The sequence below is a fragment of the Protopterus annectens genome, chromosome 11.part0 (genome assembly GCF_019279795.1).
Source record: "Protopterus annectens isolate FY-2018-M chromosome 11.part0, PAN1.0, whole genome shotgun sequence".
Taxonomy (NCBI): Eukaryota; Metazoa; Chordata; order Ceratodontiformes; family Protopteridae; genus Protopterus; species Protopterus annectens.
The window spans coordinates 217,923,321-217,949,080 of NC_056745.1; the positions used below are offsets into that span (position 1 = coordinate 217,923,321).

General features: G+C 38.2%; 1 protein-coding gene across 1 annotated transcript in view; it reads left to right on the forward strand.

The window, feature by feature from the left end:
* The window catches only part of FGD6 (FYVE, RhoGEF and PH domain containing 6), a 1,320,563-nt gene that overhangs the window by 103,250 nt on the left and 1,191,553 nt on the right, over nt 1-25,760 (forward strand). Inside the window, exons 3-4 of the mRNA XM_044087187.1 lie at nt 21,196-21,263; nt 21,346-21,376. Coding sequence (XP_043943122.1) covers nt 21,196-21,263; nt 21,346-21,376 — 99 coding nt within the window. The remainder of the gene's footprint in view (nt 1-21,195; nt 21,264-21,345; nt 21,377-25,760) is intronic.

The window sequence follows — 25,760 nt, forward strand, 5'->3', positions numbered from 1 at the left end:
ATGCTGATGACTCTACAATAATATGCACAGCAAATTCCAGCTCTGAACTCCAGCAAATCACCCGGAATGCCCTCACCTCTACCGAATCTTGGATGCTTAACAATCATCTTGTCCTAAATTAAAAAAAAAAAACGAAACTAGTACTTTTTACCCATAAGAAAGCCACTCCCCTAGATAAAAAAAAAATCTTCACTATACATGCCCAAGAAAATACCCTACGCACTAAACTATTAGCTATTATTATAGATGAAAACCTTAGTTTTGACCTACATATAAACAATAACATCATAAAAACACAACAAAAGCTCTGTATGCTCTACAGACGCCAACAATTTCTTAGCCTCTCTACTAGACAAACCCTTTCAACCATCTTTGTATTACTCTCTCTACTTTATGGTGCCCCTCTCCTCACTAATATCCAAAATTCTGCAAAATCCAAACTTGAAATATGTTACAACAGAATAGCTAAATTTGCCACCAAGAGCAGATTCTCATCTTACCACTGTAACTTGCTGAAACAATTAGACAGGCTGAAACTCCCTCACCATCTCTCATTCACCTAACTAACTACAGCGCACAGAATATTCTACAGACCCACAGACTGTCTTATTCTCTTGACACTACTCACCCAATACCAACCCAGCAGGCAACTAAGATCTGAAAATCATCTACTTCTAAAAGTAGAAAAGCCCACCTCACCTGCTGGTCAACTCCTCTATTCCTTCACTGTCGCCAGACTATGGGACTCACTTCCACCTTCTGTAAGAAATGCAGGCAGCACCACCACATTCAAACAAGTACTGAAAAGTCATCTCAACTCTTCCTGGCTACGCAGCTGCACTATAACCAAACCTCCTCCTATGCTTTTTGCTATTACTGACTGATGATATTTTCTCCATAAGTATTATTTTTTATTACTATTTGATACTGGTACAATAATGCTGATTAATACATCCCTGTGTATATCTCTCTGATTAAATTCATCTGGCAACCAATACAATTCCTGCTTTTATGTATATATTCTGCATATATTACTGTAATCACCATCTGTAACACTGTACCTACTTTTGTACCAATTAATTTTTAATATTTTCTGTGTCTATGTTCTTGTCGGAGCTTTTCTCCCTGGGTCTCCACTGAAAATGGGATCTTTTAGGCCCAGTGGATTTTTCCGGTAAACAAATGAAATAAGTAAATATTTTGAATTTATAGAACACTGGTAAAACACTGACTATCCACTGACCCAGGTAATTATAGCGCATCATTTTTGTCCACCATTTTGCCAAAAAAGCCTTATTTCTCTTTTAAGAGAGGTAAAAATATAAGGGACATGGTAGTTCATGGTAGCTTCGTTATACCAGTAGTAAATATTGGTAGGCCTTTATTGCAATATGGCAATTTTCAGTGTAATAAGTGTAGTGTGTGTTCACATGTTATTAATACAGTGAACAAAATGAATGAAGTTAAATTTATGTCAAGGGGGACATATACATGTGAAAGTAAAGGGGTAGTATATGCATTGAAATGCCCTTGTGAATTATATTACATAGGGGAAACTAAAAGAAATTGTAGGACTAGACTTATGGAACATTTGAGGGATGTGAAAAATCAAAGGAAGAGAAAATAATATCCTCACATTTTAAAAAATATAATAGTGATGAAAGTTTATTGTATGGTACCATTTTAGAAAAGGTTGAGTGTATTAAGAAGAATGAAAATGTATTAAAACAAAAATTGATGTATAAGGAAAGCATATACATTTTAAAATATAAAACTTTGGTACCTAGAGGCTAAAACAATGAGCTGAATTGGAAGTGTTTGCTTTAAATGAATAATTTTAAGTAAATTAATTAATGTTTAATTAATTGAATGTAATTTATGGATGTATAAGAAGGGTGTGTTTTTTGTGCTTGTGTTATTCCTTGAAGGTGATTACACCGAGGTGCTAGAATACATTTTTGCATTTTATTATATGGTGTTTTGGTTTCCTGAAATTTTTCATTGTGAGCAGAACTGCAGATACGTTTGGACAATAGTTGTTGCAATTATAGCTCATCAGCCTAACTAGCCTGATATGCAAGGCCATGGAATGCATTATCATGGACCTTATAAACAAGGACATTGGCAACCTCCAAATGCTTGACCCCACACAGTTTGGTTTTGTCAAAGGGAGATCATGGCTGTTAAACTTGATTGACTTCTTCAAAACTGTCACCAAAGCTGTGGACAAGGGAAGACGGTACACACCTTCTACCTTGACCTAGCCAAAGCCTTTGACACTATTCCCCACTTGGGTATGATAGATAAACTCTCCCAGCTAGGCATCAACCTGTATGTTACCAGATGGATAGCTAACTGGCTCACTCATAGAATCCACTCAGTCAAAATAGGGGAAGCCACCTCTAGTAGTAGACCCATAATGAGCGGTGTATCCCAAGGATCGGTCTTGGGGCCTTTGTTTGGGATACACTTTTCTGATGTGCAAGGCAAAACTAGTGGTCTGTAGCTGACCAAGTTTGCAGATGACTGCAAGCTGGGTGCTGTTTTAAATTCCCCTAATGATGTGTAAATCCTCCAAGAGAGCCTTATCCAAACTAATGACTGGTGCCAGAAGCATGGCATTAAACTAAATGCCAAAACAATGCATCAGTATCCCCTTTGGGGAATATGGCATCCCACTAATTATTGCACTAATAACAATGTACTAAGCACACAATAAGTCGTGAGGGACTTGGGAACCCAGGTTGGATAGCAACCTGACTTTTGACCACCATAATGCCTCCGTTGTATGGAAGGCTTTCTACATGGCCCAATTTATTAATAAGGGTATTTCATCCAGGAACAAGGAGGTCATAACATCCCTGTGCTCCAACCTTATCACACCCATTATAGAGTACAATGCCATCTTCGGCATGTACCATCCCAAGCACATGCAGCAGCTGGAGAGACCACAGAGGTTCCTGACCAGGAAAATCCATGGTCTCAAACACCTATCCTATGCAGATAGGCTAAAAGCCCTGTCCCTCTACTCATTCTCATATAGACTGCTCAGAGGTGACCTGTGTCTGGCATACAAAGCAATCTCAGACCCAGACTTGATGGAGTTGCTGGATATCCGTAAGTCAAACTCCACTCGTGCAACCCACAAGCAAGGCCTCAACCTGGTCTGTGACATTAATAGGACTTGTTGGCTGGATAGATATGTGTTCCAAAGACTTCTTAATCTGTGGAACAGACTCCCTCTCCGTGTCAAGCAGAGTACCTCTCTAGCCCTTTTTAAGAGGAACCTGGACACTGGATGGGAAACAGAAAATACACCCCCGATATCCCACCTGTGTCTCTGCTGGATAGGGAAAACAGATGCTGACTTTGTGGGAACATGGACGAAATTCTTGGCTAGGCTTATAACGGCCTCCGGGCCAATAGCCTAGTATCTTCCTATAAACCTATATAAGCATTCTGACTCTTGCAGTGGTAGTGCAGTGGTAGTTGTGCTCTGTCAGTTCTGAACCTCAATAAGCCAATACAAGTTACTACTTTAAAAATGATCTGAAACAGTATTATACTAAAGTTTGGTTAGCCAAGGATATTTATTATGTACAGTTGAAATTTATTCCAGGTATTACCACTGTAGTTTCTGAAAATTTAGTTTTCCAAAGAAATTGTTAGTTGTGGTGGTAGTTACTGATATTGTCCAAAACATAACATTGCAGGTCGGCATGTAGTTCTGGATGAGTTTTTATGGCATTGACTATAGCTGTCCACATGAAAAACGTGGTCTTGGAGAAGGATGACAAACCGTGGTTGATAAAGTAATGTATTTTTTTTCCAACAAGAAGAGTTTTTTTTTTTTAATTTCATGGCTGCAATCAATATATGCAGAGATCTTTGAGCCCAAGAAAATAAATTCCATCAGTGCCCCCATTTCTTCCACATCTACTTGCAAAGAAGTGATAGGGCTAGATGACATATTTTTTTCCTGAGTAGCTGTCAACTTTTGCAGTTTAAACTTTCATCTTTACCACAGACACTTTAAGTCTTCTTCACATTCAGAACTAGTGCCTGTGTATCAGTATTTAACATATTTTGAAGTAGTGGTCTGACAAATTAAATATGTTGCTCGGAATAAAACTAATGGTTGTGGTAATAGACCCCCACACACACACACACACCCGTCACGGCTTCTTTGACGGAATGACTATTTATATCAGATAAGTGCTTTCTACTTTCACTGCATGAGGGAGGGAAAGAGACAAGTGAAGATGGCATTTGATCTCAGAATTGTGTGGTCAAGGATGTGCTCTGGTAAGAAAATGAATCTGGTTCTTGCTGCAGCTGCTATGTAATCTGTCTCCATACCTGTTTTACTATGAGAGCACCTCCTGGTTTGGACCTGCTGCTGCCTGGTTTGCTACTTGAAGAATGTCCAGGTTTTGATAGAAACTTCTGTGGTATATGGAGATTACAGGATGAAACGTAACAATTTGTATTGCGATTTTTTTAAACAGCTTTATTAAATTGTTGCCCTATTTTAATGCAAAGGCAGACGTACATTAACAGAAAAAAATGTCCATTTTCATACATTATATATCACATATTTCTTTTTTTGTAACTGTTATCAGTCTAACGTTACATGAAATGCTGAATTCCTGCCTTCCCATAAACCTCACTCCTCTTCCTGAACATTATTCTGCATGTATTCTTCACATAATTTCCATTTGTTTCTATGTAATTTGTTCCATTCCTTTTCTAAACACCCCTCTTCCGTTTCTGTTATATGTTTATAGTATTTAATACTTTAAATACATTTGGCTTCGACATTGATTTCCATTTTCTAGTAATTGCTTTTTTGGAAGCAAACAGAATTAAACATAATAAGGCCTTACTAAGTCTAGGCAGTTCACACTTGTCCACTTGCTCACCTAATATTTGTGACATAGAGTATTCTGTAGGGATTGTTTAAAATCTATTAATTCATTACACCAAAAACACATGTTCCTGGTTCTCTCTTCCTTCCCCATCACACCTCCAAAACTTGCCTGTCTCCCTAAGGAATAATTCTTTGAAGTCTGCTTTGGGTAAAAAAAATACCTTTTAAACACTTCCAAGCAAAGACCTAAACCTTCTTGACCTTGTAGCATACTTGTGAGCCATACCCAGTGTTGCCAGACATCTATATTTGAGCGGGAGTATCCCATGATCAGCAGCCCAATCCCAAGTCCCACATTGCCGGTCAAAATCCTGGTGAAACCGCCTCTGCCTTGCTATTTATGATTGGTCCGTATGCCGGTATACAAGCCAGTCATAAATCACAAAGCAGAGCCACTTCTGCTCAATGCGGAACAGCGAGCTGAGCTGCTTTAAGCAGAAGAGGCTCTTGCTGTGCGAATTTTTGATTGGCTCATGTACCGCCATATAAGCCAATCAAAAAATCGCAAAGCAGAGCCACTTCTGCCTAATGCGGAACTGCCTGCTGTTTTTTTTTTTTTGTTCCTATCTGGGAACCCTGGCCATACACATGAACTCCTGCTGTTCTCTTGTAAATTGCTTTTTCCAGTCTCTCTCTTCCTAGTCTTTTCTAACATCCTGTAACAGATTCTTATAGTTAGTTACACAAAATGTTATATGACCTACTCATTATCTTTTTTTGAAATCTGCTTCTGTTCAAGATTCAACTAAAAACTACCAGAGAAGGTCTTTCACCTATGATTCCCATATCCCTTTCTCTTTGTCTGTAGTCTGATATCAGTCCCTGGTAGGGAAGGCAGTCTGTAGCCTGCAGTCCAAGCTTTTTTTGGATTCATCCTACTCTATCACCCTTCCCTATCTAGTTATTTGCTGCCAATACCTTGCTTCCTTTGTCAGTTTTCTCCAGTAAATTCCAGCTCCCTCTTGCCTGTTTTCTGTACCCCTTCTTTTAGTTACCCCTATTGGCAAAATACCTCTCCATTCTTGTGTTGGCTTAGTTCTTAGAATAGTTTTTGCTACTTTAAGTATAATATTTTGCACAGTTGTTGTTCTTTTTAATGATCAGCATCCAAAATCCCACTCTGTTTCTCAAACTCTCCCCTGCTTCATTGTCCCTTTCCATTTTGAATTAAAACCTTCTGCTTGTGTTATGTATATGAGCGTTAACTGTGTAGCTCTAAAATATCCCTTCTAATCTCACCTTCTACTAGAAGGATCAGCTTGTCCCATTTAACTCTTACCCTCTTTCTCTCCCAATAAATTCCTTCAACTCTTTAGTCATTGCCCACCATTTTTCAGCTGGTTCATAAAAATATGCCTGACCATTTTATAAAACGAAAGGGACTAAAACATTTTCACTGCTTGTACCTTACTATCCATACCCATATACAAGAGTTTCCAGTTTCTTGTTTTTTGTATCATCTCTTTTTTTTAGTATCTTCCCACATATCCTTAGTTGCCAGAAAAAGAAGTTATGTAGTCACCATAGCATTCCATCTGTATTGTCCATTTTCATTCTTCCTCAACTCTTTGGTTCGAATCCAATCTTCAGATTTGGCTATGCCACTTCTACTATCTCGTGGATCACTGAAAGCTGTCAAGCTCCTCCCTTTCCCGTGATGCCTAGTGCCCAAGATGCATCAGATCATGTTTGCTGCCCTTCATACCAGTAGAGCATTGCAAAATAATACAAATATTAGGATAACCAGCAAAAACTGAGACTCAAAGAAAGGAACAAAGTTCCTTCAGCATCTTTGATCCTTCCAAAAGAGTGATTAGGAAGGGTTGGTGGGAGGACAGTTGAAAGAAGATGGGCAACACAGATGGAACATTATGGTGAGTACATAACTTCTTTATCTGATGATGTCAATTTTCATTCATTCCTCAACTGTTGGGATAAAGTCCCCAGCTACTTAAACCCCAGGAGAATTCTAAGGAAGTATATTCCTGAGTACCATTGAACCAATGACTGCTCTGCCCCTAGAGACCAGATTTAGTTTGTAATGAGCAGTAAAGTTATGAGGGTTGGACCAAGTTGAGGTTGCACAAATATGTAGAGAAGCTGTGGATAAAAAAGCTGAAGCAGTAGCCATAGATCTTGTGGAATGTGCTCTTGGTGATTTTGGTAAGGACATGCCCAATTTATTGTAAACAAACGTAATACAGTCAGTCAACCATTTAGCACATATTACTTTAGAGACTGATTTGCCCAATTTTGAATCCAAAAAGGATACAAATAGTTCTGTTTTTCTAAAATATTTTGTTCTATGTTAAGTAAACACATTTGTCTATGAATATCTAAAAGATATGACATGTTTTTTCCTTCATTTGAAAAATTTTCGAAAGAAGACTGGTAAGTTGATAGTTTGATTCATATTAGATTCTGACACCAACTTAGGAAGAAGGAAAGGATTGGTTCTTAAGGATACTCTGTCTTAGTAAAAAATCAAGTAAGGGGGCTTAGAAGACAAGGCTTGCAATTCAGAGACCCTTATGGCAGAGGTAATTGCTACTGAAAATATAGTTTTTCAGGTTAAAAAATGTAGTTCTGTATTAGCTGAAGGTTCATATGGAGACTGGGTTAGAGCTTGCAATACTACATTTAAATTACAGGGTGAGGGGAGTATTCTCTTTAATGGGACGTCTAAGGGGAAGTGTTTTTCTTAGGCTTAACAAGATTTGGATGATGCTAGAGATTAATTATTTATTTCAATATCAAAGGTGGAGTGACAGCTAATTGCAATTTAATGGTAGAAGAGCTAGCTCCTTCATTGAAGATTGATGGTAGAAATTCCAAAACTTTAGAGGCAGGAGCAGAAAAGGCATCTAATTGATTCTTTTGTGCCCAGAGTACAAATCTTTTCCATTTACTTTTGTAAAGTTTTCTGGTGGAAGCTTTGTGAGGTGATGATAGAATATGATGGACTGGGGAGGAGAGCTTGGGCTGAGCGCCTGTATTCACTTGTATGAGATTGCACTACAGTGGGTTCAGGGTCTTTGCAAATTTCCTACTGTTTTGCAACCTTGAAGGTGGGATAGCTTGCAAAAAAATAGTTGTATTGGGTTATGGAGGAACTCTGCTCCACATGGGTGGGGTACCTTTTCTAGAGAAACTATCATTTCTGGGATACATACCTATCTCTCCGGCAGGTCCTATTTATATCACAGGCAAGGTTTAAGTCTTTAGAACAGGTAGTTCCGGTGCTGTTTGTTTTACAAATATGCAGGAGGGCCTTCAGGTTGTGGTCTGACGATGCCTTGTATGCCAGGCACAGATATCTCCTCAACAGCCTGCAGGAGTTTGACTGCACACGGTGTAACAGCTTAATTTCAGCTCTCCCAGTGTGAACAGAAACTCAGAAGAGAGCTAGTGAAGCCTAAGTCAGTGTGCTAAAAGCTTTATGCTCTGGTGGTGATATATTAATAGCAGTCTTACTGAACTCATGTATATTATCCATATACTCCCTTATTTTCTCTTTAGCATTTGTGCCTCTTGTTCTGCTAGATTCATCTCATTCTATAATACCTTAACCTTTGTCAACCACTCAAAGTAATTCCTGTTACTTCCTAACAATATTTCTTTCTCTTATTTCTACCACTGTTTTTAAACTCAATTTTCATTTTATCCCATTCACTAGTTATAACTTCTGCAAATATTTCTATCTTCCTTAATAACTGTGGAGTAGTTTCCACTACCCATTCATTAAATTCCTCTCTTTATCAGGTAGGTAGGAAAGTGCCAGTGTGTCATTTTAATGCATTACCATTCACTGCATCTTGGTTTTTATCTGTGCATGATCTGAAATAGGTATTGGATGTGCATCAGAGCTTTCAATTAAATGTACATGTTCCTGTGAAATATAATTTCTGTCTAGTCTAGCCCAGTTATTATACCGTGGGGAGTGATATGTAAATTTTATCAGTGTTTCTTCTACTGACTTTGCATCTTTCATACTAAATTTTTTCATAAATTTCTCACGAAATCTACCCTGTTTTATGGCTAGCAAGAAACAAGCAGTGAAAATGTTTTTTCTCCTTTTAGGTTTATGTACAGATGAGGTATATTTTTATCAGCCAGAGGAGAGGTTGTGGACAATAATAAATAGAACTGAAGGAATTTATGCGGGAGGGGAAGAGAATCAAGGGTCAAGTGGGATAAGCTGGTCCTTCCAACAGAACAAAGGTGATTTAGTATTACCTGACTTGAAGGGATATTTTAGAATTGCACATTTAGGGCTTATGTTCATAACATAAGCAGAAAGATATAATTGAAAGTGGAAAGGCATGATAATGAATCTGGGAGAAATTGAAAAAATAAGGAGTGGGATTTTGGATGTAAATCTTTAAGGAGAAATGAGAATAGCAGCCATGCAGAATATTATATTCATAAAGTAGCTGAAAGTATTTTAAGAACCAAGCCAGCACGAGACTCGAGAATGGTAATTCTTCTGATTAGACCAACTGCTATTAGCGAATAGGCCAGAGGGGACTGGAATTTACTGGAGAGACTTGCCAAAGGAGCTGGTATTGGGAGCAAATGACTAGAGAAGGAATAGTCATAGAATGGGAAGAGGCCAAGAAGACATTTGGACTGCAAGCTAGAGACCACCTTCTCTTTCAGGTATTGATGTCAGAGTATAGGCAAAGGAAAAGAGATAGCAGAATCGTGTATGAAAGACCTGCTTTAGTAGAGTTCCTAGATGAATCAAGGACAGTAGCCCCCATTAAACAAGGGATAATTAGTAGGGCATATGAAATGTATGATAACTATAGGAGCAGTCGGAGGAGGTTAAAAAAAATTGGGAGTAGAGACTGGATATGCAGCTGATGAGGAAATGCATGTATATGGGTCCCAACTCTGCAATACATTCTAGAAGATTTCTGCTTGGAAGTGTTTGCATAGGTATTTTTATACCCTAGGCAGACTCCAGGAATTTTTCCACAGGCAGGTGGCAAATGTTGGAGGTGGTATGAGGAAGAAAGATAACTGGGAACATACTTTTTGGGAGTGTAATGAGTTGGAAGATTTCATAAATTTCTTTCAGAGTACTGTGTCAGAAATATTGGAAGAGCAAATAGGTGTAACTATGGAAATCCTATTTTTCAGCTGGGATACGGGATCTGAACATAGCAGTGCCTTCCTAAGTTTAATTCTGGTGGCTGCCAAAAATGCAGTTACTAGAACATGGAAGCCAGTCTAAACAAACTGTATTTGAAGTTTTGAGTATTGTAACAGAGATAAAAGAACTGGCAGTGGGATCTTTAGAAAAGGTTATGAGCAAATTACACAGACGAAAAAATAGAATTGTGGGAACAATATATGGAGAAAAATGTTTTGGAGAGAGTGAGACTTGAGAGAAGGTAGGAATTGAACAATTTATGTAATGTTGGATTGATGATAGTTGTACAAAAATATGTATAATGTTTTTTACTAGGAACTTGTTAATATGGTTTGTTTCATTTTATATAAATAATTAGGAGGATAGGAAATTTACACCAGGCCTGGCATCCATACCCCTTATAGACAGAGGTAGCTTATAAATGTCTGGCCCTCAATGTTCCATTTGGATGCAGGACATTATTCTTTTGGGAAAACTTGGCTAGGCTTAGAATGGCCACTTGGGGTCATTAGCCTAGTAACAGTCTATGAATGTTTGCCAGTGTCTTAAGTGATAATTCAATAAAGGTGTTAAAAGATGAAAAAAATTGTTTCCCAGTAGAAAGAGATAAAAATGAAAGGAATTAATACATTTTTTAGAGGTTATTGATTAAAGAAAAAAAAAACTTTGAATTAAAATTTGCCGGGGGTGATATAAATGAGAAATCTTTTAACAAATGTATTAATGGAGTCAATAAATCCAGCTATGTTATTAAAATAAGTCTACCCTTTTTGTTATATTTTCCCATCTAGGTCCCCTTAATACATCCTCTCTTTTGCAAATCATGTTCTTGTCCCCACCTATAAGTTATATTCCCTGCTGAAAGATGATTTTCTCCTAACATTTTCTTAAGCTCTATAATAGCTGTTTTTGGTAGAGTATAAATAGATGCCAGTATAATCCTCCTCCCGTGCCAGTAGTCCCTTTCTACTACTGTTATATTTTTGTCCTGTTCTGTCACTATTGGATCTCCTCTTGTAATTAATATAAGTACTCCCCATTTCCTTTGTCCCAGGTACTCTGCTGACTAACCATCCTGAAATCCTTTATCAAATTCACATACTCGTTTCTTTCCAAATGTGTCTCCTGTAGCAAAGCTGTTTTCACTTTGGATTTCGTAATATAATTAGATTGCTACTTTCTTTTTTGTATGTACCTCTGAGACCATTCACCTTCAAAGATAGTATGGAAAGTGTTGCATTATAAGAAGTTATTATTCATACCTGTTATGTATAACAGCTTTTTATTAATTTTTTTATTAAATCACAAAGGTGAATTTGATAGTTTACAAGTAACAGTATTAGAACATATTCCTGCATATTTTTTAAATGAAGATTCATTGAAATATTTATTAAGAAAAAAAGAATCAGTTTTTATTATGAAATATAATACTTTGCAACCGATTGGATTAAATAAAGAATGTCACTGGCAGAGTTTTATTTGATGTTTGTCTATGCAACTTTATAATGATGTGTATTCTGCTTTAAAAATGTTTAGGGTAGTTAATTGATTAATTAGTTTTAGATTGGTTATAAAATAGCATGCTCAGAGTGAGCATGTTACTCTGTAAAGGCTGATGTTGCCGAGGCGCTAGGAGTTTTATTTGGAAGTTAATATTGTGCTGTTTTTTATTGCTTCAATGCTGTGAAATTAAAACAGATTTTTATCTGTGTGCCAGAAGTGCTTATTGGTGAAACAGAAATCGTACTTTTACTTTTGTATTCCAGTGGAATTTTTTGACTTCTATTTGGAACGGGTGCTGCTGGCTTTTTGGTTGTGGTATTACAATTTTCTTCTTGAGTGGTTACAAAGCTTTTTATTAAATGTCTAGTTTCAGCTTTTTTGTTACATGGATACACTAATGTCTGGCAGGTTGATCTTTTATACATTTGTTTCTTGTCATTATCCATTTGAACCAACTTTTTATTTGAAATGAAATCCCTCAAACACAAACAAAAAAACATGCAGCCAGAATACCCTCTATTAATTTAATACAAACAACACAAAACTTTGTACATCTTCAGTTAATGAAGAAAAATATCTAGACTGTTTTGTTTAACAGTATTTTAAAAGGAGGAAAAGCATCAATATCCTGGAAGAAATTTGTGGTGACTGTTAATACCCAAAGATGGTAAAGACCCATCAGATCTAACTTCATATAGGCCCATTTCTTTTCTAAACCATGGATATAAAGTGTTTGTCTATAATGGCTAAAATAATGGCAAAGATTATGCCAATATTGACAGGTATGGGTCACTGTGGATTTGTGGAGTGGAGACGCACATTTGACAACGTTAGTAGAACAGTGATGATCCAGAGGGCAGCATATTTTAAGAAAAATCATTGTTGTTGGGCCTTGATGTTGAGAAAGCATTTGAGTAAGCTGGGATTTTATGACTAGGGCAATGGAATCATTTGCATTCCCTGACCCAATAATAAGGTTAATTAGGAAGATGTTTGAGGGATAGGAGATGAAAATAAAAGTTTGGGGGGGGGGGGTCCACTCTGATAAGTTCTGTTTAAACAGAGGATCCAGGCATGGGTGTCATCTTCCCCTTTATTTGCATTTATATTTAGAACCATTGACAAAGAAAATAAGGGACTTAGAAATTCAAGGATATAATTGATATGGTAATCAAGAAAAGTTGGCTTTATTTTTAGATATTATTTTGTACTGATAAAACAAGAAAAGGACATTTTAGTGCTGTGGAACATTCTGAGACAGTTCCAAGTATTTGTGGGTTACAAAATTAATGAAGGTAAAACAAAGGCAGTAGCTATAAACTAGGTACCCACTCACAAATTAGTCCGGCAATACCTAAATTTATGAGAACATGATAAAATGGAAGTACTTATGAGTATGGATTACAAAAAATTCTGTTATGGCAACTAAGGATTTGTAGAAAGAGACTTAAACGATAGTACAAACCTGAGAAATTGGAAGATCTGTTTTATGGCTAGAATAGCAAGATGTATGCAGTGAACATATTTTTAGTCCCTTTAGTTTTATAACACAGGTCAAGCATATTTTGTCAACCAACGGGAGAGGTTGTGGACAGTAATTTAATAGAGTTTAAAGGATTTTATCTGGGAGGGAAATAGGGCAAGAGTCAAGTGGGATAAGTTGATCCATCCAATAGAACAAGGTTCTTTTAGATTACCTGATTTGAAGGGGTACTTCAGAGCTACCCAGTTAAGACTCCTATACATACTACAATCAGAATGTTATAATTCAGAGTAGAAAGGGATGATGATGATGAAACAGTGGGAAGCTCAAGAAGTAAGGCAAGACTGGGATTTTTGATAATGATACTTAAGGAGAATAACAATAGCCATGCATATTCATAAAGTAGCAGAAATTATACTAAGAATAAAGCCAGCATGGGAACGGAGAAAGGAGATTCTGCCAATAGGGATAACTGCAATTAGGAGTACAAAGAATAGACAAGGGGCAGAATTCACTGAAGAAATCTGGCAAAGGAACCATTGTATTAGGAGCAAATAATTAGAGAGGGAAAGGTAATAGAATGGAAGAGGCCAAGAATACATTTAGACCGAAGGCTAGAGATTGCTTTCCCTATCAAGGATTGGTATTAGAGTATAGGAAAGAGAAAGTAATAGTAGGTTCCATTGTGAAAGACCAGCACTGGTAGAGTTTCTAGTAGAATCTAGAACAAAAGCTGCTGTTAAAAAATAGATAATTATTTGGCATATAAAATATTGCATGATAACTATAGGAATTAATCCGAGGAGGTTAGAAAGGATTGGGAAAATATGTTGGATAAGCAATTCACAAAGAAGCAATACGATGATATATGTAAGGCTCCCAAATATGCAAAGTCTAGAAGATTTAGGGATTTTGCTTTGAAGTGTTTGCATAGGTATTTTTATACTCCAAGCAGACTCCAAAGAATTTTTCCTCAGGTAGATTGCAAATGTTGGAGGTGTGATGGGGAAGAAAAGAGGTAGTTGGGAACATATTTTTGGGAGGGCAATGAGTTGGCAGGCTTTAAAAATTCCCTGCAGACTAATCTTTCAGAAATAATGGGTGAGCAAATTAGTGTATCTAAGGAAATAATTGAGCTGTGACACAGAATTTGATTGCCTAGACATAATAAGGCCTTGTTTGTCTTTCTGGTTTTTCCCGGTTAGGGGGTCGCCATAGCAGAACTCCAGTCTGCTAATGATTGGCAGTAGATTTTTATGGTGCTGAGTTGCCAGCCCAACGCCCAACCTTCAGCGAAGGCACGCCCATTCACGCATGTCTTTCAGAGGCCACTCGACCACATAATAAGGCCTTGCAGAGTTTAATTCTGGTGCTACCAAAAAAAAAAGTAATTACTAGAAAATGGAAATCAAAGACTAAACCACCCCTACTAGAAGTAGTGAATATAGTAACAGAGAGAGATGTACTGGAAGTAGGATCTTTAGAAAATGGTAGGAGCAAATTACATAGAAAAAAGGGAATTGTGGGAACAATATATGCAGAATAATGTTTTGGAAGAGGAATCCGGTTTAAGGGGGTGCATGGTGGTATCTCTGCATATATGTTATTACGTTGTCTACTTTGGTAGAATAAACTTCAGCATACCAGGAGTTCTTTCCTTTGTGTTTAATCTTGGTTCGCACATGGCAGAGAGACTTAACATAGAACAAAATCTGCACTTGGGTAATGATTCGAGAAGCAAGTCTGCTTTTAATGTTGATGGAACTTTACAGAATACGTTCACCAATCAGACTAATACATTACTTAAACTTAATTTAGATAATGTTGATATTGAATAGCCAAACCTGTCCCCTAACGATGAAATGTTTGACAAAGTTTTTAAGTGGAAAATGCTGCATACAAACCAAAACATCTCCAATCTTGTTTACATCATCATGGTTATTCCAAGAGGGTTAAGCATTAAATGTATGCCCACTTACGGTAAATCATATCTGGAGCTGCTTGCTAATTGGCAGGAGATTTACCTGGAAGTAAGTTTCTGATACATCAGGCTGCCAATAGAGTTTTTTCATCCTGTGGAAGAGCAAGCAGCCCTTTTTGTAGAAACTAAACAGGCTGAATTATAGAGTGACACTCTGATAGCTTTTTGAGTAGGGTGGAAATGTTACAACATAACTTAATCTCATATGATGGTGAATTGAAAAATGTAAAAATTAGGAAATTAGCTAGTGATTATCAAGATTTTAAGAATGTTAACATCTTTCAATGGCCAAGACTCCAGAAGAAAGTATCCACGTATGAGAAACGAAAAGATGTACTTGTATAGCTCTTCACAACAGCGATCACTTAAATCAGATGTGGCCCACCCTCTTAAAGGGGACAGTATACCAACAGGAGTAAAAGAGACTTCAAAACTCGATGATTGTTCAAAACCTATAATTAGAGAACCCAGTCCTGCGATACATGGTAATGATTCTAAAAATAAAGACGGTAATCACATTAATAATAATTTCTCAGGCAACACTGAAATGAGTATAAGACCCAAAGATGAAGATTTCCATATTCTGTTTTTTTTCCAATCTTCCTGCCCCAAAGAAACATTTCACGCACAGGACACTTTCCAACAGGCAGAGCAGGAAAAGACTGAGAATGACAACATAAACATATCAAGTGAATCTTTAGTTGTGAATTTATCTAAATTTATTTTGAATGAAGCATGTTTCACTGCTGAACAAAAGTCTTTCGGTTATCCCCGGGCTTCGTTCGTGAGTGAATTTACTTTTGATATCAAATGTTTTGGCAGGAATATTACTTTAAAACATATTTTTGGAAATGACCATAATGATGAATGAATCTGGGACAAATTTAAGAAGCCTAGTACCTTTGTTCCTCTGTTGCATCTAGCTGTGGAAATTTTCACACGTATGTGTGAAATGGAAGTGGCAAACGTATGATATGAAGACAACAAGATAGGTTTTATAATTTGAACTTGTTAGAAATGAAGGCACTACATGAACTTTCTCAGAATGATGATATAATTAAAACAAATGACAAAGGAGGAGCTGTTATAGTGATGGAAGCCCAAGAATGCCACAACAAAATGTTGGAAATACTCAGTGATAGTAAAACATATCAGAAGATTCCAAAATGGGAAGTACAGAAAGTTGTACAGAGACTCTGTATGACATCTGTATGTTGAGAAGTATCACAGAGAAGTTGCATGATTATCTAAAAGTGGAACATCCTACGATTCCCACTGTAAATGGATTGCCAAAGGTACATAAAAACAAGGAAGATCCACCCTTATGTCCAGTTGTATCGGGGACAGGATGACTCACTGAACCATCCTCTATCTTTGTACAGCATCAACTCAAGAAGGCTGTATCCATGACCACCACCGTACTTAGGGACACACCTCAATTTTTAGAGGCTCTACAGAATTGTTATGAATTTGACTAATACGAAAGCTATTGTGATGGTGACAATAGATGTTAAGAGCATATCCACAGTAATTCCAAGTGAATGTGGGCTAAATTCCATTTGTGGACTTCTGAAGAAATATGAGGGTTTTGAAAGATCAGATATTCTACGTATCTGCTCATTATTAGAATTGATTCTAGAGAACAACACTTTTATATATGGAACTGAGTATTATTGGCAAAAATGGGGGATGGCGATGGGCACCTTGTGTGCCAACAGCTAATCCATTGGGAGGATGAATATGTTTTTAATAAAAGGACCACATGAAGACAGAATATAATTTTCTATGGAAGATTTGTTGTGTTCCTTCTATGGGGAGGCAATAAGAATGAGCTTCTAAGATTTGTGGAAGGTTTGGGGCTACAATGTCATTTTTGGAGTTTGATGTATGTAATTCAACTAGAGAAATAGATTTCTGGGACAGTACTTTTTTAATGTATGAGGGAGAGGTTTGATGCATAGATACATAGGAAAGCATGCTGGAAAAATTATCTCTTGCATAGGACAAGTATGCACCCTTCACATATTTATCCACACGTGATTAATGGTCAACTTTTGCGGGCATCAAGGCTTTGTACGAATGATGCTGTATATGAACAAGAATCAGGACAATTCGAGAGATGTTAGCCCATGGATATATCGAGTCTGAAATACAACAAGGAGTGAAACAAGTGAGTAGTCAAAGAAGAGCTAGAGGAAGACCATATTTTTCAGCTAAGGGTACAGAAGTCAGAGTAGAGCTGAATGAATGTCAAGTGAAAAGAGGCGGTCTGAGATGTCTATATACTTATAGTAATGATATCTCAACTGTCTGTGATCTAATCAAGAAGAACTGGACGATCTTAACAATGGATGATAATCTGAGGCTGATAGTAGGTGAAAGCCATAGGTTTACCTTTAAGAATAAGATGAATCTGAAAAGACTCCTTTGTTACAAAGAAGGCTTTGGATCTCGACAGATCACTGATAAGATTGGCACATTTCCTTGTAAGAACACATCCCATTACTGGTCGATCGTACCAGCTTAAGACATATGTGGATTGTAATACCAAGAATAGTATTTGTTGCTATTTGTGATGGTTGCCAAGGGTTCTGTATTGGAAAAACAAATAGAACTCTAAAAAAAGGATATTATGTCATCTTAGCAACATTAGACTTGCCATTCCTACCAACGCTTTATCACAACATATTCAGATTAATTCCAGGCACAAAGCTTGTTTCCTAGCTTTAGAGATGGTACAGAATAATGAAAAAGGTGTAGACCTGTTCAATAAAACTGAAATTATTGAAACAGGTTGAATAGCTGATTTATAGGCAGATAGAAATCCTGGATTGAACGGAATGATACCCTTAAAAGCAATATTAAGAGAGGAAGCTTCGGAGGTGATGTCTGATTGGTTGATTGTAATTATAAAAGAGGAAGTGTTTTTTAAAGAACAGGATCTGATGAGGGGCATACCTGGAAGTGCTCATCATATTTTAAACTACTTATTTTTCATCCTTGTTTTTAGATTTTTAGCTCTTCACGCATATTGTGGATTGTGTTTATTGAAATAAATCTGTGTGGTGGTATATCTGTATATATTTTATTACATTGTCTACTTTGGTAGAGTAATCTTCAACATACCAGGAGTTCTTTCCTTTTTTTTTTCTTTGATAACTTGGCCTGTTTGTTCCACCATGAAGTAAGAGCTAGTTGCAGAAGAGCCATTCAGGCAGCCAGCAGAATTTTTCTGTTTTTGGATTGAACCTTTTCCCCAGTATATGATGCACATTCTCAAATGCAAGGGTGTCTTACACCTTTCCACTGTGAACATGTATATCCACATTCTCATAAATGCAAGGGTGTGTTACACCATTCCACTGTGAATGTGTAATTGTACACATTCCCCATGATACCTTACCTTATGGGCATGGCTTGGCAGAGCCAAACACATCATCCTTGGCCCATGTGCTGCATAATGTTATCTCTTTGTCTAGTAGTTGTAGGCAGTGCAAGGGGTTGAACTGCCTCCCTACCCTTCCTCCCAGGAGGGGTGAGCTGGCAACATCCATTTACTCCCACACTTCCTCATTGACTTCTCCATTATCTGGTCACTAGTAATCCCAGGTTATTTGAGTGATAGTCAGGGAGTCATACCTCTGCACTTTAAAGCCATCATGTGCACATCCCAGTTTTGAAGCCCCACTGAAAACTTAGACTGAAGCACCTCCTGTTCATTTTGCTACCTTTCATTTTGGCTTAGTTGCAGCACCCATTATTTTTTACAAAATGCCTAGCTTCAGTATTTGCACAACTGTGAGTTTATGTTGATCCTTACCTGCATTGCTACCTGATTCAAGCAGAGTCAGTGAAGACGTTATACTCTGTACAGAAGTCGGTTTTCATCATTTAAGCATAGTCCCCTACTTATAGAAGTAAGGCCCAGTTCATCCTCACTCTGAGCAAATCTGGATACAGAGACATTTATTATCTGCCTCTTTCTCAGAACAAGATGTACACGATGATGACGTTTTTCAGTCTGTTCATAGATCAAAAAAAGTTTAATGACTAAAATAATTCATAATTGCTGGTTTGGTGCACAGAGGGATGAAGCCTTGAGTATAGCCCTAGATTAGCTAGTTGGGGAATTAATGAAGGAAGGTGGGAGTAAGAGGATAATGCATGGTCACCCATGGGAGGTGGGATCTGGCCAACAGCAGTGCTAGCCCTCACAAGAGGAGGAGGTGCATGGCATGCAGTGTATGGTTGGGGAGACATCTGCATGGCAGCCTTCATGAGTCATATGTGGCAATGCAGACACTTTCAGAGGAAGACGTAGCAGGCCATCACGTCTGCAAGAGTGTACTTCATCCACTGGTAGGAGAGTTAGAGGCCAAACAATAGAAAAAGCTTTTAAACAAAGCCCAGATGACTACTCGGATAGCAGTCTTCCAGGACTGGCTCTTGATCCATGGGGGATTGAATCAGCTGGTCATTCTCAAGAGAGCTGATAGCTAGCTGGCAATGGGTGATAAAACGATATTGGACTTATGTTTTCTTGTATCTCAATAGTTTATTCAACAAAATTCCTCATGAAAAAATGCTTTGCATTGTCAGGAATGTGTGGAATCAGAAGGACCAACCACTAGAGTTTAGTTGTCTTGTTCTGTGAATCTGTGATCCTGTGCTCCTTTTTTTGTTTTGCTGCTCAACCCAGATGCCACCAGCTCCTCTCCTCATTCATTGGGTTTCAATCTGACCTATGTCCAGAGCTGAGGAGGACATTGAAGATGCTGGTGCAACATCATACTTCAGCTGAGGAGCATGCCGTTACCGCCTCACCATCCTACGTCAGTCCTGTGAGCTCCACAATTGCTGTCTAAAGGAGATGCATGCATGTTTCCACCCATATGCAACCTCCTGAACAGGTGATACTCTGCTTCTGAGTGGAGTTCACACAGCTCTTTGGGCTGCTGCTGTTGTAGTGAACCTAGCCAACCTTCTTCCCAATAGGGTTGGTGAGCCAGCATCAGACACTCAGTCCCATCCACTCCCCATATCTGATCCCTCCAGCATGTATGTCACTAGTCAAACCTGAGTCATCTGGGGCACAGTAAGGGCTTTATCCCTCTGTTCCACAGGGTCGGAGCTAATGTGTGATCTAGCCTTAAACCTGAATCACCCCTTTGTTTCTCTTCTTTCAGACCAGAAGTTAGAATTATCAGATTTCATAAGTTGTAGTTTTTAAAAACTACAAATGCAAAGAGCTTGATTCCCACCCCAGAGGGAAAAAAATCATTTGCGTATAAAATTGATGTTTGTGAGTTTCCTGGCACAGTCCTGAGTAGTAGCTGACAAAGAACTGTGAAGGGCTGTTCAGAAGAAGAGCTGTTTGCTTCTTTTCTAATGTCATTTCATTTGCCGCCTTCTTTCACAGTACCAAAAGAAGAAAGCTTAATTCTTATAAGGCTGGCTCAAACAACCATAGTTTGAGTTTGCAGTCTCTGACCGCTAAAGTGTCTGGCAAAGGACTGACATCTGCCTTTGGCAGGCACGTTTTGTATAAATATGAGAATCTGCAGCAATAATCCTATAATTCATATATTTTCTGTTGTGAGTTTTTACACGCTCGTACTTTTATTAAACATAAAGGAAATGTGTCAGTAACTGTAATATTATCCCTTAGAAAGGCTAGACTGTAAGCAGTTTGTCATTTTAAATTACATTTTCAGTCTCGTAACAGAAGTGTGGAGCTGTGGAGGGACAGCGTCCGTATGCAATGGAACATTAGAAAAAACCCTTGCAACTGAGAATATGAGAGAGATGATGTGAGCAGTAAGCTGCCATTAGGCTCTTTTGTTTCTTTTTTATGCAAAGCAGTTGATGGATGTGCCTTCTTCTGATCTGGTTATTGTCGTGTAACATGTTTGTTAATAATGCCATCAGGTTTACAGGTCACTGAAATGTTTGTGATCAACAGTGTGTGTAAATGTTTACCTGTCTGTTCTGAAACATATGTTTCCTAGAGGTTTTGTAGTTAGCATTGTTTAGGTTTAACCAGTGCATGTAGCTTCCCTAATGAACATTTACTGCATGTTCCTGTATTACCACCCAGAAGGATCGGTTGGCTCACATAGCAATTTTTTTTTTGTCTGCAGGTTGAAGGCCGCAGAAGGAAGGCCAGGGTATACCATATTGCTCAAGAAATCATGAACTCTGAGAAAGTGTGAGTATAAATTAAATTTGAAAAAGCATATTCCATTCTATATCACTGGTCTGTTTACATATTACTTTTCTCCCCATCACAGGTTTGTGGATGTACTGAAGTTGTTGCATATCGTGAGTATTTTATTCTTATTAATATACAGATGTGTTTTCATGCATTAAGTTGCTGGGCATGCAGTATTCTAATTGAAGATGTCTGCAATAGTGGATATGTTGAATAGGGCTAGAGTAATAAGGCAACAAAGGTAGTTGCAACATGCCTTATAATGGTGTAGTGCATTACTGTTGTTCTAAGCGTAGCTAAAGTACTTGGAAGACCTAAGGGAAAGGACAATTGCCTGCTGCCTGAAGGTATATATGGTTATGTTTGCAGTTTGTAGGTTACAGATTTCTTTGGGACCCTGGAGTACTTTTTGCAGTTTTTGAGGCCATTATCAGGGGGGAAAAAACAGAGAGCAGTTTGTTAAAAAAAAAAAAAAAAATTGAAGACTGTCCCTTTTTATGGGGAATGTTCTAGTTTTCACACAGAGAGGAGGATCTTCATTAGTCTACAATTGCTATGATTCAGTTGTGCTTAACTTGCTTTGTTTTTTTTTGGGGGGGGGGGGGCTGTCTTTATGTGGTTTGGATAGCCATGACACTTGGGCTTTGTTTTTGGAGCCCTTTTTCCAAGACATATTATGCTTTATAGTCTGTGACAAATTCAGTGTTCCCAGTTGGGTTATACAGGGATTGTATAAGGTCAAATCATAGTATATGAGGGGTACACTTGCTGTTTGCGTATGTCAGTAATGAAGCTAACAGCAGTGCTTTAGCTGGTGTATATATGACCATATTGCTATATTTTTCTCTTCTGGGTTTACCCCTACAGTTCTTTTTTTTTTTTAGGGGGGGTTGTTTTGTTCTTCCCATCTACTTCAAAATCAACACCAGCAAATAAAGTTCACACATAAAGTAGGAATTTTCACACATCTTGTCATCGTAGTGTTCGCGTATATTGCAAGTTATTCCATTCTCTCCTGGTGAGTGAGATGAATGAAAGTATGTATGGTCCTAAACTTATCTCAAAAATACATGATTTTTTTTAATGTGTATTTGGAATGTAAATGATGATCCTAAAAGGTGCATTGTGTTTCTACTCATAGTTTGGGGAAAGCACTTAATAAGCATTCATACGTTCCTATTTGACTTGTTTCCCCTTTTCTGCACTTTTGAACTGGGTGGCTGTTATTTCCTCTGCTGTAACTAATTCTGATACTGTATTAGTGTTGTAAGGATTAAAGGAGGTATTTTCTCACTCGAACAACTACATAATTCTAAAGAAAGGATTTCTTTACTAGCCTCTCTATGAAAAGTTGGCATTTTGGCCAACTGTCTGCATTAAGGAGATTGTAGCTACCTTTGTGGTGGATATGTGTCTTTGTACTGCTGTACTTTGGGCTGTAGTCAGTCAAGTTACAGATTATTTTATTCTGCCTACCTATTTCATTGAGCCATGTGTTTTGACATTGTTTAGAGATTTTCAGGATTCTGGTCCAAATCTTCTAAATATCAGTAACAGCCTCCAACTGTATTATTCATGCGTTTTCTCTTCCTAACTTTTTAAACATTTTGGTACATAGTGAGGTAAGGCTCTTATTATATGAAGTGTGAGTTGGGTTGAGAAAGTCAACCATTAGGCTCAGTTATTGATTTTCTTCCATTTAAATCATTACCCCTATCTGATGCATGTTCTAGCAAAACCCCTTTAAAGGGGGTATGGCCACTTGGTTTGACTACAGTCTCATTTTTGTGAAAGTTACACAAGGTTAGAGTAGATGTTAGAGTACTGTGGCCTTGCTTAATTTTAACATCATATAGTGTCACAAATTAAAATTGGAGGTTTTCCTGCAGTGTAGTCTTGGTGTCCTGAGGAAGTCTACTTTTTTTTTTAATATTTCAAGTGCATCAGCATAGACTGTGTATGAAAATAACCTACTTTCCATGAGGATATATAACATCAGTTGAAGTAAAGCTGCATGGAATGAGGTCACAGAGCTAGGATTTCCTGCAACTAAGCAATGATTATCCTCTCTTGACAAACATCGTCCTTGAATGTTGTTTGTTTTGACAAAACTGATTTTATATTTAAAACAAAAAAGTTAACATTAAATGTGTACTTATTTGTAAACTACAGCTTTTTGTTTTGTGATTAATCAAAAATGTCTGCAATGCTAGTAATTACAATTGTTCCACATAATTATACCATGTTAAGTGCATTTCTTTAAGCCACCACCACAGACATTAATGTGATGTAACTTGTTAGCAGTTTTATGGTGAGGCCATATGGAAAAAAAGGAAAGGAAAGCCAAACAAAACAGTGTTGGACTTTAAAAGTGTGTGTGTGTGGGGGGGAGGGTGTACTTTGCTTGTATTGCAATGGTTACGTTACAGCAGTAATCGCTGGCTTTTGTGAAATTTGGATTACTTTTATTTGGAGGGGCTAACTGTAGTTATTGAAGGGCTTCACTGTGGAGTACTGGTGAAGATGAGATTGTCTTTGTGTGGTGTTTGTGTGTGCAGGCATGTGTTGATTTATCAAAATGCACAAGCACTGGCACTCAGGTGATTGATATCATCCATCCACCCATCCTTCCACAGCCCTTTCTCTCACTTTTGCACATGGGATCAGGTGTCACTTCCAACAGTCCCTATCATTTAGAGCCAAGGTTTACAGTGGCGGGTGGCTAGCCCTGCCACAGTAGTTCTTCAGCACCACACACTTGCGTGCATACACTCTCACCTGTGGCTAATTTAGAGTGTCCAATCCACCTACTACATGTCTTTGGAATGTGGGAGGAAACCTGTCCACCCACAGGAAACCCATGTGAACACAAGGAAGACATGCATACTCCACACAGAAGGCACCCCAGCCAAAAATCAAACCGGGGAATCTCTTGTGAGGCAACAATGCTACCTGCTGTGCCAATGTGATACCAGCATTTTGAAATTCAACATAATGAGAAAAAAATCACAAAAGGGAATAATATCCTTTTGTGATTTGATCACTAAAAACAAACATTGAGACTTAATTTGTCTGTATAGTCAGTGTTCTGGAAGAGGTTTTTCTGAGGTAAGGTGGAAGGATAAGGGTTATGGTTGGCATGCAGTCACTCCCTTGATGTCCTTTCATATCACTGTTGCAGTATTCTTCACAATAGTGGGATCCACTGCCAGGAGCAGCCTGATGTCCGAACAGTATAGCAAAGCCTTTTGTTTGTAAAGGGTATGCCGTATGATGCACGTTATGCTCCCTATGCATGGCGTAGGGCATAAAAGTGACGTCCGGCTGTACCGTCCTCAGAACTTCTTTGCATACAGTCTGTACACCATCTTTGATTGTCGGTCTAAACTCCCATTCATCTGCTGCTTCAGGTAAGTGTCCCATTGGGGTTTTTGATTTTATCATCTTTCATTTGCCATGTAATCTGGTTGTTGGGTTACCTGTCATCCAGAAAGGGTAAATGCCAGTGCAGGAGACAGATTCCACATAAAGGTTGTCATGAGCAGTGTTTGTTCTCTTTAGGCATGTCACATGACCATACATCTTGGTATTTGTCATTCCTTTGTCCCCAAGATGTTGACGAGTCAGCTTTCTTCCCTAGCGATTTATCTTAAAAAACAGTGACTTAAATAGTTGGCTAAGGATACCATGGAAGGATCTTCCCAGTCTGAGGGCCAGCCATCTACAAAGAAAAAGGCCAAGAAAGTTAGATCTGATTCTTTGGCTGTACCACCTCCACTAGATGTCTCTCTTGAGGCTAGTGAAAGCCCGGAGGAGTGTCTGATTTCTTTCTTGGATTCTTTTGCCGAAACCACTTTGGAGGCCAGCATAGACCCGATGCCACACACATCCATGGAAGCTTTGTAGATGTCCGCTTCAGATGTACAGGGGGAACTGAGGTTGGTTATTACCGAAGGGCCTAGGAGTGTTTCTCAAATTTTAGTTAGGGAAGAGGTCCTGACTACTATTCATTGAGTGCCATCAGGGGTCAGAGCCTCCAAAATGTTTTAAGGTTGAAGCCCCACTCAAAAAGAATCAGAAAACCAAACAAATTTCACCTGCTCCCAAAGATCCCCAGAGTGAATGGCAGACCTTCACTCAAGGCTTGTTTAATGCCTTTATTGATATCAAGCCTTCACAGGGTGTTTTTATTCTTGCTCCACATTGTCTTCTATGCCTGTTAAGAGGCCTAAGGAGCAGGATTCTTCTGAGGAGGATACTGCTGATTCCGATAAAGTCCTTGACTTATTCCTCCCAGATTCCTTCGCCACTTGACTATGGTTCTGAGGAAAAGAGTCTTTCAGTCCTGACTCTTATTTTGAGGAGATTTCATTTGGTGATGCAGATGTTCTTTGTGTTTCACTGTTGCAGTCATCACATTTGGGTTATCTGCTTTCAGGTAGCCCTCAGCTGGCCTGAATACCAAAGTCTTGTATTCATGTATGCTGTCTCTTC